This window comes from Camarhynchus parvulus, chromosome 2, assembly GCF_901933205.1.
Source record: "Camarhynchus parvulus chromosome 2, STF_HiC, whole genome shotgun sequence".
Classification (NCBI taxonomy): domain Eukaryota; kingdom Metazoa; phylum Chordata; class Aves; order Passeriformes; family Thraupidae; genus Camarhynchus; species Camarhynchus parvulus.
In genome coordinates this window covers 1324868-1338217 of record NC_044572.1, presented here as the reverse complement: position 1 = coordinate 1338217, position 13350 = coordinate 1324868, and the positions used below count along the sequence as shown (strand labels likewise).

General features: G+C 50.2%; 1 protein-coding gene across 1 annotated transcript in view; it reads left to right on the top strand.

Moving 5' to 3' along the window:
- Window positions 1–504: 504 nt before the first annotated feature.
- Window positions 505–13350, top strand: part of PTH1R (parathyroid hormone 1 receptor) — a 93176-nt gene continuing 80330 nt past the window's right edge. Inside the window, exon 1 of the mRNA XM_030943339.1 lies at window positions 505–993. Within this exon, the coding sequence (XP_030799199.1) occupies window positions 919–993 (75 nt within the window). The 5' untranslated portion in view covers window positions 505–918. The remainder of the gene's footprint in view (window positions 994–13350) is intronic.

Genomic DNA, 13350 nt, shown 5'->3' with positions numbered 1-13350 from the left:
AAAGGGGTGGAAGGAAGGGACGGGAATGTTCAGCCCCACGTTTGCAATCGGCTTTTCCAAACTGCAGCTCCTTGGAGGTAGAGAGGGAGAGAGAAGCCCCAAAATTCCCGATTTTTTTGAGAATTCCCAGTCTGGCAGAATCAGCTTTTTGAGACAGCCAAGCAGAACCCTCCCCAGTGCCGCCGCTGCGGAGGGAAAATATTCCCAACTTTTGGGGCTTTTGGGAAATTTGGGATTTGTTTGCGTGCGGCAGAGAGGAGGAGACGCGGAAAAAAAAAAAAAAAAGCGCAAAACCCCAAAAATAAAAAGGACGGAGAGCGCGGGGGTGGGGGGAGAGTTTGGGGTTTTTTTGTCCCCTCGGCGAGCGAAAAGATAAAATTACTGCGGCTAAAAATAAAGCGGTGGTTAAAGGTTCCCCCTCCCTCCGGCATCTCCCACCCCTTCCAGCCCTCTGCCTGCTCCCTCCCTCCTTCCCTCCCTCCCTCCCTCCCTCCCTCTCCCGCTGCCCTCTCCGTGTTTGCGTTTGACAAAGAAATGATTTGAACTTCCCGGAGCCGCGGCGAGCCGGGATCCCGAGGCGCAGCCGGGCCCATATGGATGTGATTTCCCAGCGCCGTCCCAGATGATCCAGCGGCACCGGGAGCCGCGGCGCTGAGCGCCTCCGCCGCCTCTGCCCATCCATGGGCTCCGCCGCGGGATTTTGGGAGCTGCCCGCCACTCCAGCCATGAGAAAACGAGGAAAAACGCCGGGATCTCTCGTCATGTGCCTCTCGGGCTGAAAAGCTGGGGAGCCGGAGGAGCAAAATCGCTTCGCGGATCCGGGAGGACGAGGAGAAACCCGCGCCGCTGGAATTCCGAGCTCGCCTCCTCCTCCCGCTTCCCTGCGCGGGGCTGGATGCTGGAAGCAGCCCCTTGGATATGGGATCATATCTGGTGTATCCCAGCCTGGGTTTGATCCTCTGCTGCTCCGTGCTCAGCTCCGTCTACGCGCTGGTGAGTCCCGCTGGGGTTTTTTTTCTTTAATTATTTTTTCTATATTTTTCTTTTCCCCGTGTTTTTGGTTTTTTTCTCCCGGAGGATCCGCGCGGATCCCGCCGCCAGGAGGGATAAACGAGGGGATGAAGGATTAAGAAGCTGTTTGGGGTTGTTGGGATCCGCTGGCGCTGCAGTGAAAATGTCTGTGCTTCCCGGGAGTTGGGATCGCTTGGGAAGCTCCGGGCAGGACGTGCGAGCTTTGACAGGGATCTGGGACCGCGTCTGGGGCAAAATTTCGGGATCTGCCCATGGAGAAAGGACAACTTTGCTCCCTTTTTCATATTTTTATTTCTTTTTTTCCCTCCCCTTTTAAATTTTTTATTCTGCTTTTATTTTTTTACATTTCTCTTTCATTTTTTTTCTCTTTTTCTTCTCTTTTTTCTCCTATTCCTTTTCCTTTAATTTTTTCCTTTTTATTTCTTCCTTTTCCTTTCCCTTCACTTTTTCTCTTCCTTTTCCCTTCCTCATTCCCTTCCCTTTTCCACTCTCTTCCACCTTTTGCTTCCCTTCCTCTTTTACTTCTTCCTTTCCCTTTCCCTTCCTCTTCTCCTCCTTCCTCCTCCCTTTCCCTTCCCTTCCTCTCCACCCCCTCCAAGCCAATTTCATTCCCAATTCTCCTTTCCCTGCAAATCCCAACGAAACTGAGCCTCTCCTCTGGAATTAAATTCAGGGAAAAACAAGGAACTTGTAGGAACCCTTTGCTCCTTGGCCCTTTCCACCCCTTCCTGCACACACTGGGATTCCCAAGGCTGGAAAACCGGGATAAACCCATCCAAACTGGGAAATGGTGTGAGAGCTGCAGCTCCAAAAGCTCCAGGAAGCAGGGAAGGGACATTTCTTAGGGAATCAGCCCCTGGATGTGGAGCCAGTGCTGGAATTCCCTGTGACAGGAGCTCTCCTGGCTTTCCCCATCCCTGGGATTCTCCCTGCTGCTCCCATTTCCCAGCGTTTTCCAGGAGGGAGCCAGGACACCCATGGGAAGCGGGATCTGCTCTCCAGGAGGGATGGAAGTGGGATTTGGGATTTGGGATTTGGGATCGGGATCACTCTGTCTCCAATCAGGCCCTTCCTGACCCTCCAGGATCCACCAGCCTGGGCCTCATCCCTGGATTTGGTAGTTTGGAATCTTGTGCAGAGCTGGGGGGGTTTCCAGCTTTTCCAGAGAGAAATTTCTCCTCACTAAATGAGAAGGAGCAGCCACTTGGAAAACCATCCCCGCCTGAGCCTATCCCTGTTCAAAGTGTGCTGGAACCTCCCAAAATCCAAAGAAAATTGGGGAAATCAGGAGAACCACTTGGAGATTTATTGGGATTCCAGGGATGGATGAGGCTTTTCCCAAATTCCAGGGCTGGATCAGCATCTCCTGACTTTGGGGCCGTGTCCAGGTCCTGCAGCACCTGCTGCCCCCTGCTCCAGGATTCCTGCAATTCCTGCTGCTTTGGGACCGGGAAAATCAGGATTGGGAACCAGGCAGGCTGGAGCTGGGGAAATTTCAGGATGCAAAAAAAAATTGGGCAAGGCTGCATCTCCCATTCCCTTTATTCCCCTTATTCCCATTTCCATTCCCATTCCTGTTCCCATTCCTATTCCCATTATTCCTGTTATTCCCATTATTCCCATTCCTGTTCCCATTCCCGTTCCCATTCCCATTTCTGTTCCCATTCCTATTCCCATTATTCCCATTATTCCCATTCCCATTCCTGTTCCTGTTCCCATTCCCATTATTCCCATTTCCATTCCCATTCCCATTATTCCCATTCCTGTTTCCATTCCTGTCCCCATTCCCATTCCTATTCCCATTATTCCCATTCCTATTCCCATTATTCCCATTCCCATTCCCATTCCCATTATTCCCGTTCCCGCCTCACTCCCCTCTCCCAGTATCAGGAATTCGCAGTGGGATTCCTTTGGGATGCCACATCCCAAGAGATCCTTTCCATCCCAAGGGATGGGCTGGAAGGTGCCCCCATGTCCCCAGCGCCGGCTCAGGGCAAGCTGGACCTGGCAAAAATTGGGAATGAGCTCTTCCTGAATCCCAGAGGGCTGAGAAATCCATGGGATCTGCTGGGAAAGCACAAGAGTTTCCCCAAAACCGCTCCTGGACCTGGATTTGCCGATCCCATGGATCCTTCCCAACCTGGAGATTTGCTGCTTTCAGCTCCTGCTGCTCCAAACTCCGATTGGTTTAGTTAGGCCAGGCTTAAATTCCTGGTTTAGACACTTCCCTTGCTTTTCCAACCGCTCTTGACAGCAGAAGGAATTCCCAGAGGGTTCCTAAATCCATCCTGACAATCCGGGAGCTGCCGAGATCCCGAGTGTCCCCTCAGGCAGGACAATGTCACCCCTTGTCACCCCTGTCCAAGAATCCCCTCGAGCCCGGCTTTTACTGGAGCTGTTGCTTCTTTTCCCAGCTAAATGGATTTTTAAAGGGAGTCTGGAAAGTGGGAATGGGATCCAGAGTGGACAGCGGGGAGAGATTTTATGGATTTATTCTAAAATCTGTTATTATTACTTATTATTATAAAACATGCTATTAATATTTATTATAAATGTTGTTGTTGTTATTTATTATAAAACGCATTGTTGTTGTTATTTATGGAAGGGTCATAAATATATTTCATATTTGGCTCTGAGGGAGTTGCTGCCGTAAATTTTCCCTTTCCTGGGAGCAGCGAGGAAAAATCCATGGATGGATGGGGATGCAGGGATTTAATTCCGGCTCCGGGCTGAGCTTAAAGTGCTCCCGAGCTTTTCCCCCGGGCACAGCAGAGCCAGGCTCAGCCGCGGGCTTGGATCGGGAATTCCCGCAGCCAGAGGCAGCTCCAGGGCACCATTCCCGGCTGAGCCTCGGGAATGCGGGCCGGGATCGCCGGGATCTCGGCAGCTCCGGGATGCCGGGGTGGGGCAGAGCCCGGAGTGTCCCAAAGCCGGCGCTGGTATTCCTGGAATTCCCCTTGGAGCCGGCAAGGATGGTGCCCAAGGCGCTTTTTGAGGGAATCGAGCTGGAGCAGGGCTGGGAAATAATTTCTGGGATATCCCAGGATTGGGAGTTGGGTCTGATCCCTGAGATATCCCAGGATTGGGATCTGGATCTGGTCCCTGGAATATCCCAGGATTGAGAGCTGGGATATCTCTGGGATATCCCAGGATTGGGATCTGGATCTCTGGGATATCCCAGGATTGGGAGCTGGATTTGGTCCATGGAATATCCTAGGACTGGGAGTTGAATCTGGATCCCTGGGATGTCCCAGGAATGGGAGCTGGATCCCTGGGATATCCCAGGATTGGGAGCTGGGATATCTCTGGAATATCCCAGGTTTGGGAGCTGGATCTGGTCCCTGGAATATCCCAGGATTGAGAGCTGGGATATCTCTGGGATATCCCAGGATTGGGAGCTGGATTTGGTCCGTGGGATATCCCAGGATTGGGAGCTGGATCTAATCTTTGGGATGTCCCAGGATTGGGATGTGGATCCCTGAGATATCCCAGGATTGGGAGCTGAGCCTTGGGATGTCCCAGGACTGGGAGCTGGATCCAGATCCATGGGATATCCCAGGACTGGGATCTGAGCCCTGGGATATCCCAGGATTGAGATCTGGATTCCTTGGATATCCCAGGATCGGAAACTGGAGCTGGATCCCTCTGCAGCAGCCTTGGCTGTCCCTGCATTCCAAGCAGGGAGGGAAATCCAGCGGCAGGAAAAACCTCAGGGAAGGAGAGAAAAGTCTGGAAATCAGGGCCCTCTTCCCTGAGGCTCAAATCCCAGTGGGATCAACCTCCCAGTCCTGGGGTTTTAGGGCCAGACTTGAGCAAGGCTCAGTGACAATCCAGAGAAACCTTCCCAACATTTCCCTGGAATAGCCCAATAACACCTGCCTGGGCAATGGAAGGAATTCCACCTGGATGGAGAGCCTGAAATCCAGCAGGGTGAGGGTGGGAATCTGGGACAATTCTGCTCTTTAGTCCCAGGATTAAGGAATTAAGACTGGCCTAAGGCAGAGAGCTCTGCAAGGACGGGTTTGGGGAAGATTTGCGGCACAAGGAGTTTTGAAAGTCGGGTCTGACACCAGCAGAGTTTGGGAGAAGGGAAAATGTGGGAATGATTTTAATTTGGGAGGTGCTGGCAGAGGGAAAATCTCCCCATGTCCTAAAAGGTTGGATTTTAGGATCTGAAAGATCTTTCCGACCTAATCCTGGGATTCACGGAGCCAAAATCTCCAAGGCTTTGCTCTTCCAACCCTTTTTATTTTCCCTTGTTTTCCTGCTTTTGCTCAGCCTGGGAGATCCCAGCCCTGCTGTCACTGCAGGAGATATTCTGATCAATCAATCCATGAATTAATTATTAATAATTATAAAACAGCAGCTTCCTGCAGGGCTTGGGACCAGAATATCCCAGTTTTGGGAAGCAGCTGCCAGGCTGCAGTGGGCCGAGCTCAGGGAAGCCGATCCAGGTGGGAAAGGGGAGGGAAAAGGGACCATTCGCACTTTTTCTTGGCTGCCCTGGCCCTGCTCAGGGTTTTTGGATGATGCTGAACTTCCCTCTGCTTTTGGGACGATCCCAAAAACTCCAATCCTGATCGTTGGGGGATTGGGAATCTTTCCTGGCACACCTGGAGAGAATTCCCCTTTCCATATCCATCCCTGGGTGACTGCAGCAGATATTCTGATCAATCAATCCATGAATTAATTATTAATAATTATAATCCTGCAGGGCTCAGGCACAGAATATCCCAGTTTTGGGAAGCAGCTGCCAGGCTGCAGTGGGCTGAGCTCAGGGAAGCAGATCCAGGTGGGAAAAGGTTGGGAAAAGGGACCATTCCCACATTTCCTTGGTTGCAATCCCAGCCCTGGCCTGCTCAGGATTTTTGGATGACACTGAACTTCCCTCTGCTTTTGGGACGATCCCAAAAATTCCAGTCCTGATCTTTGGGGGATTGGGAACGATTTTTGGCACACCTGGAGAGAATTCCCCATTCCACGTCCATCCCTGCAAGTGTCCTGGGAAAGGTTGGATGGGGCTTGGAGCAGCCTGGGATGGGGGAAGGTGTTGGGGTTGGAATGGGATCATCCTTGGGGTCCTTTCCAAGGAAAAGCACTCTGGAATTCTGTGCTGTTGAGGAAGGTTTGGATTAAGGAGGTGCTGGATGGGGTTTTCCTCTTGGGCTCATTCCTTATTGCTCGGATCAATCCCACAGAACTCCAGAAATCGGGAAAAGGGGAAAAGGGAATGGTTTGAAGTTGGGTGGAAGGAAGGAATGATAATGCTCATCCTCAGAATTCAACCCATGTTAAAAATGTAAAAATAAAAATTAAAAAATAAAATTAAAACAGCAATTAAAACTAAAATTAAAAATTAATAAAATTGATTAAATATAAATATAAATATATAAACCTATTACTACAAATATAAATTTAAATATAGGGTTAGTAAATAACAAGAATAGGTTAAGTAAATAACAAGAATAAAAAATAAAAAGAAGAAAAATAAGAAAAAAGGAAAAAATAATAATTAGAAATAAAAAAATATGAATAAAAATAATATAAATTACATCAATAATAAAAATAATTAAATAATAAAAGTTTCAAGAATAAATAGTCCTGTCTAAAAATCCCACAAATCTCAACTTTATCAAACCAAGACATGTTCCAAACAATGGGAAATGTCCTTTCCCAAGCACATTCCCGGAAAGGAGCCCATCCCTGCTCCTGGATTTCTGAGGGATTCCCCCGCTGTTACTCGGGATCAGCCAAAATCCCTGGATCTGAACCTCTGATATCCCTGCATCTGAAACTCTGATATCCCTGGATCTGAACCTTTGATATCCCTGGACCTAAACCTCTGATATCCCTGCATCTGAAACTCTGATATCCCTGGATCTGAAACTCTGATATCCCTGCATCTGAAACTCTGATATCCCTGCATCTGAACCTTTGATATCCCTGCATCTGAAACTCTGATATCCCTGGATCTGAACCTCTGATATCCCTGCATCTGAACCTCTGATATCCCTGCATCTGAACCTTTTATATCCCTGGATCTGAACCTTTGATATCCCTGCATCTGAACCTCTGATATCCCTGGATATAAACCTCTGATATCCTTGGATCTGAACCTCTGATATCCCTGCATCTGAACCTCTGATATCCCTGCATCTGAACCTTTGATATCCCTGCATCTGAAACTCTGATATCCCTGGATCTGAACCTCTGATATCCCTGCATCTGAACCTCTGATATCCCTGGATATAAACCTCTGATATCCTTGGATCTGAACCTCTGATATCCCTGCATCTGAAACTCTGATATCCCTGCATCTGAACCTTTGATATCCCTGCATCTGAAACTCTGATATCCCTGCATCTGAACTCTCCAGCAGCAAAGGCAAAACCAACAAACCCTGGGGGGGTTAAAGCCCGGCCTGGCAGCTCAGCCCTCGCCAGCTGAGAAAATTCCGGCAAATCCTCGCTGGATTTGTGGGAGCTGCTGTCCCTGGCAGGAGGAGGAGCAGGAGCAGAGCTGAGAGCCCAGGGTGGCCCTGGGCGCCGGCAGTTGTTGTTTGGTTTGGGTTGTCCCAGAATAGCCCGGAGCGGTTTTTTGGGATCAGCGGGATTATCCTGGCTGGAGCACGGCTGTGCCTGCAGGGATCCCCCGGGCAGGGACAGCTGGAGCCAGCGGGGCCACCCCCTGTCCCTCCCTGGGAGGGACATCCCAGAGCTCCTCCCGGGATAAGTGATTGTCCTGCTGGAGAATTCCCATCCTTCGGAGAATTCCCTCCATCCAACCCAGCTGGAATCAGGCCCTGCAGAGGGGTTTGGGACACAAGGGTCACTTTGGTCACCCTGAAATCCCGGCTTTTATGGGGTTTCATTGGGTTTTGTATGGGTTGATGTATTGCTTATTGTATGGGGTTTTATTGGCTCCTTTTATGGCTGTGGAGTGAGGGGGAAAAGTGTCCTGGCACTGACACCCCATGCCATGCCATCCCATGGATCCCATCCCATGGATCCCATCCCATCCCATCCCATGGATCCCATCCCATCCCATCCCATTGATTCCATCCCATCCTATCCCATGGATCCCATCCCATCCCATGGATCCCATCCCATCCCACCCCATCCCACCCCATCCCATCCCATGGATCCCATCCCATCCCATCCCATCCCATCCCATCCCATGGATCCCATTCCCATTATCCCATCCCACCTCCCTGACCCTCTCCAAGTGCAAACCATCCCCCAAATCCCAAGGTTTGGAGTCTTTCCACTGTATAACAATCCCGAGGGTCCAAACTTCTCCCAGAAAAACTCATCCAAAGGAATCTTGGCCTCTGGGAAACGATCCCAGGATCCGTGTCTGGGGCAGGGAAGGGGTCAGGAAGTGCTGACTCAGCAGCTCGGGCTCCTTATCTGGTTTTCCACTCGGCTGCCCCGGCGCTGATCCGGGCTCCCGATGTTATCTCGGCTCCCTCCCCCTCTCTCCGAGAATTCCCAGGGGTTTCTCCAGCCCCAGCTGGATCTGGAAGGGCAGGATTGGGTGTTTGAGTGTCCTAAGGAAACCTTCTCTTCCCTGAATTTTGGCTGGGGACTGAAATGGGATGTGGCGTTTTGGGGGGTTTGGGTTTTTTTTTTTAATTTTTTTCTCTGTTTTACCAAAATACCCAAAATTCAGCTCGAGCTTTTCATGGATTTGGGGATGAGCACTTTGTGAGGAATTCCCACCTAGAAGAGGACAAATGATCAATGAACTGCCATTTGTGGGATTTGGGGAATCTCTGCCACTTTTAGGTGATTTTCCTGCACATTCCAGAGTGGATGGATAAAGTGGCTTTTAAATGTCCCTTCCAACCCAGATTATCTCACAATTCCATGATTTAATCACTTTATTGCCTGGATTTATCCTCCTGGCTGTGAGGACTCCTGGGATTGCAGCATCCAAGGAGATCCCTGGGCCCATCCCCTGCGGAAAACCTGGGAATGGGCAGACCTGGAGCAGGATATTCCTCAGCTCTGCATGGGAAGGCCGGGATTCCTGGATCTGGGAACTCCCTTTGAGCCTGGATTCGTCCCATTCCCTTCCCCATCCCCGTGCTCCATCTCCAATCGGGATCAGACCCTGCTCCAGCATTTCTGTCCCTGGCTTTGGTGCTTTTGTCACAATTCTGGGGACAAAGAATCAACATTTTTGCCCTGGAAGGGCCACGGAGCAGAATCCAGCCTGATCCATGTGGGACGCGGAATTTCCCCAAGGAAAAGCTGGGCCTGGCTCATCCTCAGCCCCACCCCCACCCAGCCCCATTACTTCACTTTCCATAACCCCAAAACCTGGGAATGGTCTGGAACACAGCTTAGGGATACAGCGGGACCTGGGGCTCAGGGAATGCTCAGCTGTAGGAAATCATGGAGTCATTAATTAATTAATTAATTAATTAATCTGCTGAATTAAAGCACTTTAAAAGAGCTGAGGACTAATTTGCTTTCACAGAATCCCAGAATTCCAGGATGGAGTGGCTTGGAAGGGACCTTAAAGTTCATCCCACTATTCAGGTGTCTCTTATTTTTCAAAGCCACAAATCAAATTCCAAAATTCCCTGAAAACTCTGGACTGAGTCCCATGGCCTTTAATTGCCTGAAGTCACCTTGACTTCCTTCTCTGATCCCAATCCATGTTTCCTCTTGGACAGGGAGGAATCCAGGTGGCTTTGGGACTTTGAGCAAGGACACGAGCTCCTTGTCCCGGGTTTATTCCGAGACTCGGATCAATATCCATTACCAGCAGCTTTTATGTTGTGGGCTGCAACTCGACCCCGCTCAATAAAAATACAGGAAAATGATCGCTAAAATAAAAGTGGGAGGGAGCTGGTGGAGGTGGGACTTCCAGGGTGATGATACATGGATCTATAATGGCTTTCAACTGGGAAAGGTGGGGAGAGATGGGATATTGGGGAGGAATTCCTGCCTGGGAGGGTGGGGAGGGGCTGGGATGGAATTCCCAGAGCAGCTGTGGCTGCCCCTGGATCCCTGGAAGTGCCCAAGGCCAGGCTGGACAAGGCTGGGAGCAGCCTGGGACAGTGGGAGGTGTCCCTGCTTATGGAATGGGGTGGAATGGGATGATCCCATAAAATTATTCCAATTTTAGGGTCCCCTCCAGCCCAAACCATTCCAGGGTAACACAGACACAGCTGATTTTCCTGTGTGCTGATTTCCCAGGACTGTTGATCCAGGACAGCCCCTGGATTGGGATAGGCCAGGACTGGGTTTTCCTCGGGTTGTTTGTTTTCCTTGGCTGTAAAAACCCACGGGATTTGGTACAAAACTGGGAGATGTGTTTGTGTATCCAAGCGAGGGTGTTCCTGCAGGGCTCGGGATGGGAAGGAGAGAGCTGGGTCGGATGGGAAGGAAAGGAATTCTGCAAATGGAGAGATCCCAGCTGGATGGGAAGGGAGAGAATTTTCCCAATGGAAAGAGGGTGGTGGGAAGGGAGAGGATTCTGCAGATCCCAGTTGGATGAGAATGGAGAGATCCCAGTTGGATGGGAAGGGAGAGAATTCTCCAGATGGATAGAGGGTGATGGGAAGGGAGAGGATTCTCCCAATGAAGAAATCCTAGTAGGATGGGAAAGGAGAAGATTCTCCCAGTGGAGAGAGGTGGTGGGAAGGGAGAGGATTCTCCAGATGGAGAGATCCAAGTTGGATGGGAATTGAGAGGATTCTCCCAATGGAGAGACCCTCATTGGATGGGAATTGAGAGGATTCTCCTAATGGAGAGACCTCAGCTGGATAGGAAGGGAAAAGGTTCTCCAGATGGAGAGATCCCAGTGGGATGGAAAAGAGAGAATTCTCCCAAAGGAGAGAGGGTGTTGGGAAGGGAAAGGATTCTGCAGATCCCAGTTGGATGAGAATGGAGAGATCCCAGTAGGATGGGAAAGGAGAAGATTCTCCCAGTGGAGAGAGGGTCGTGGGAAGGGAGAGGAGTCTCCAAATTAAGAGGTCCAAGTTGGAGTACACCAAATAGAGAGAAGGTGATGGGAAGGGAAAGGATTCTCCAGATGGAGAGATCCCAGCTGGATGGGAATTGAGAAGATTCTCCCAATGGAGAGATCCCAGTTGGATGGGAAAGAAGATGATTCTCCCAAAGGAGAGAGAGTGATGGGAAGGGAGAGGATTCTCCCAATGGAGAAACCCCAGTTGGATGGGAAATGAGAGGATTCTCCCAAAGGAGAGAGGGTGGTGGGGAGAGGATTCTCCAAATTAAGAGATCCAAGTTGGAGTTCTCCAAATAGAGAGAGGGTGATGGGAATTGAGAGGATTCTCCAGGTGGAAACATCCAAGTTGGATGGGAATTGAGAGGATTTTCCTAATGGAGAGACTCCAGTTGGATGGGAAGGGAGAGGATTCTCCAGATGGAGAGAGCCAAGCTGGATGGGAATTGAGAAGATTCTCCCAATGGAAAGAGGGTGGTGGGAAGGGAGAGGATTGTCCCAGTGGAGAGATCCCAGCTGGATGGGAAGGGAGAGGATTCTCCCAATGATGAGATCCAAGCTGGATGGAAAAGGAGAGGATTGTCCCAAAGGAAAGAGTGTGGTGGGGAGAGGATTCTCCAGATTAAGAGATCCAAGTTGGAGTTCTCCAAATAGAGAGAGGGTGATGCGAAGGGAAAGGATTCTCCAGATGGAAACATCCAAGTTGGATGGGAAGGGAGAGGATTCTCCCAATGGAGAGATCCCAGTTTTCCAGCCACATCTCCAAGCCCTGGTGATCTCCAGCAGCTCCTGTGGTGCCTCCCTGCCCTGGGCAATGAAACTTCCCTGAAATTATTCCAAGCAGAGCCATGTGGGGGCTCAGCAAGGCAGGAATGTCCCTGCTGACCCCGGGAAGGAGGATGGACGCACTGGAATTATGGATTTTCCAAACCACAGGACAGGGCTGGATCCTGTTCTGGATTTGGAGCTGCTTTTAAGGGCTGCCAAATCATCTTGGAGATTTGGGCAAATTGAGTTCCAGTATTTAAAGCAGATTGGTCAGGAAATTATTTTTTCCTGATTTTGCCTCAGTGTCATCAGCAAAGTCCCTGTGATCAATAAATTGAATTTTAATCGCCTTTCCATGGATTTTGGAGGTTTGGATGCAGGAAATCAGCGCCCTGTGCTGTGTGTTCCCAATTTTCTGCGCCACCAGCCAGAGGTGCCTCAGGCTGCTGGAAAAGGGGAGGAGCCGGAGCTCAGGTGCTGGAAAAGCTGCAGAGTTTGGGATCCAGGGAGGAGCTGGGGCTGTGCCAGGGAATGGGATGCAGGGAGAATCTCCATGTGGGATAATGCAGGCTCCGCCAGCTCCCCTGACTCAGCACCCCCAGGGTGATAAGGGCTCTGATAAGGGCTCTGATAAAGGTCTGATAAGGACAACAAAGCCGCAGGGTGACCCGTCTGTCACCCCCTGGATGGCTGAGGAGAGGCCACAGCAGGGACATTCCCGTGTCCTTCTGATTCCCAGTTTTCCTATTCCTGCTCCCACGGAGGTGAATCCCCCATTGTCCCATCCCCCTGTCACTCCAGCAGATATCGGGAATTCCCACCTGGAAGAGGACAAATAATTAATGACTGCAGTCTGTGGGATTTGGGGAATCTCTGCCACTTTTAGGTGATTTTCCTGCTCATTCCAGAGGGGGTGGATAAGGTGGCCTTTAAATGTCACTTCCAACCCAGATTATTCCATAACTCCATGATTTAATCACTTTGCCTGGACTTATCCTCCTGGCTGTGAGGATTGCAGCATTCCAGGAGATCCCTGGGCCCATCCCCCTGCAGGAAACTGGGAATGGGGCTGGAACAGACCTGGAGTGGGACATTCCTCAGCTCTGCATGGGAAGGCTGGGATTGCTGGATCTGGGAACTCCCTTTGAGCCTGGATTTTTCCTTTTCCTTTTCCTTTTCCTTTTCCTTTTCCTTTTCCTTTTCCTTTTCCTTTTCCTTTTCCTTTTCCTTTTCCTTTTCCTTTTCCTTTTCCTTTTCCTTTTCCTTTTCCTTTTCCTTTCCTTCCCTTTCCCTTTCCTTTTCCCTTCCTAGATTTGGTTTCTTCCAATGGGTCACAGTCAGATTTTCTCTATCCAGGGATTTTCCTTCTCCATCCCATAATCTCCTGTGGAAAAGCCAATCCAGATTTCCTCCTCTCCTGCCTTGTCCCGGGGCTTCCCTCACCTCCAGGAGCAGCATCTCCGCTTCTTTCCCAGGAAAAGGAGAGGAGGGAATTCTGGAGCTGCCTGGATGGAGGAGGAGATGAGGGAATGCTGGAATTGAGCAGCTAGAGTGAGGAGATGAGGGAAT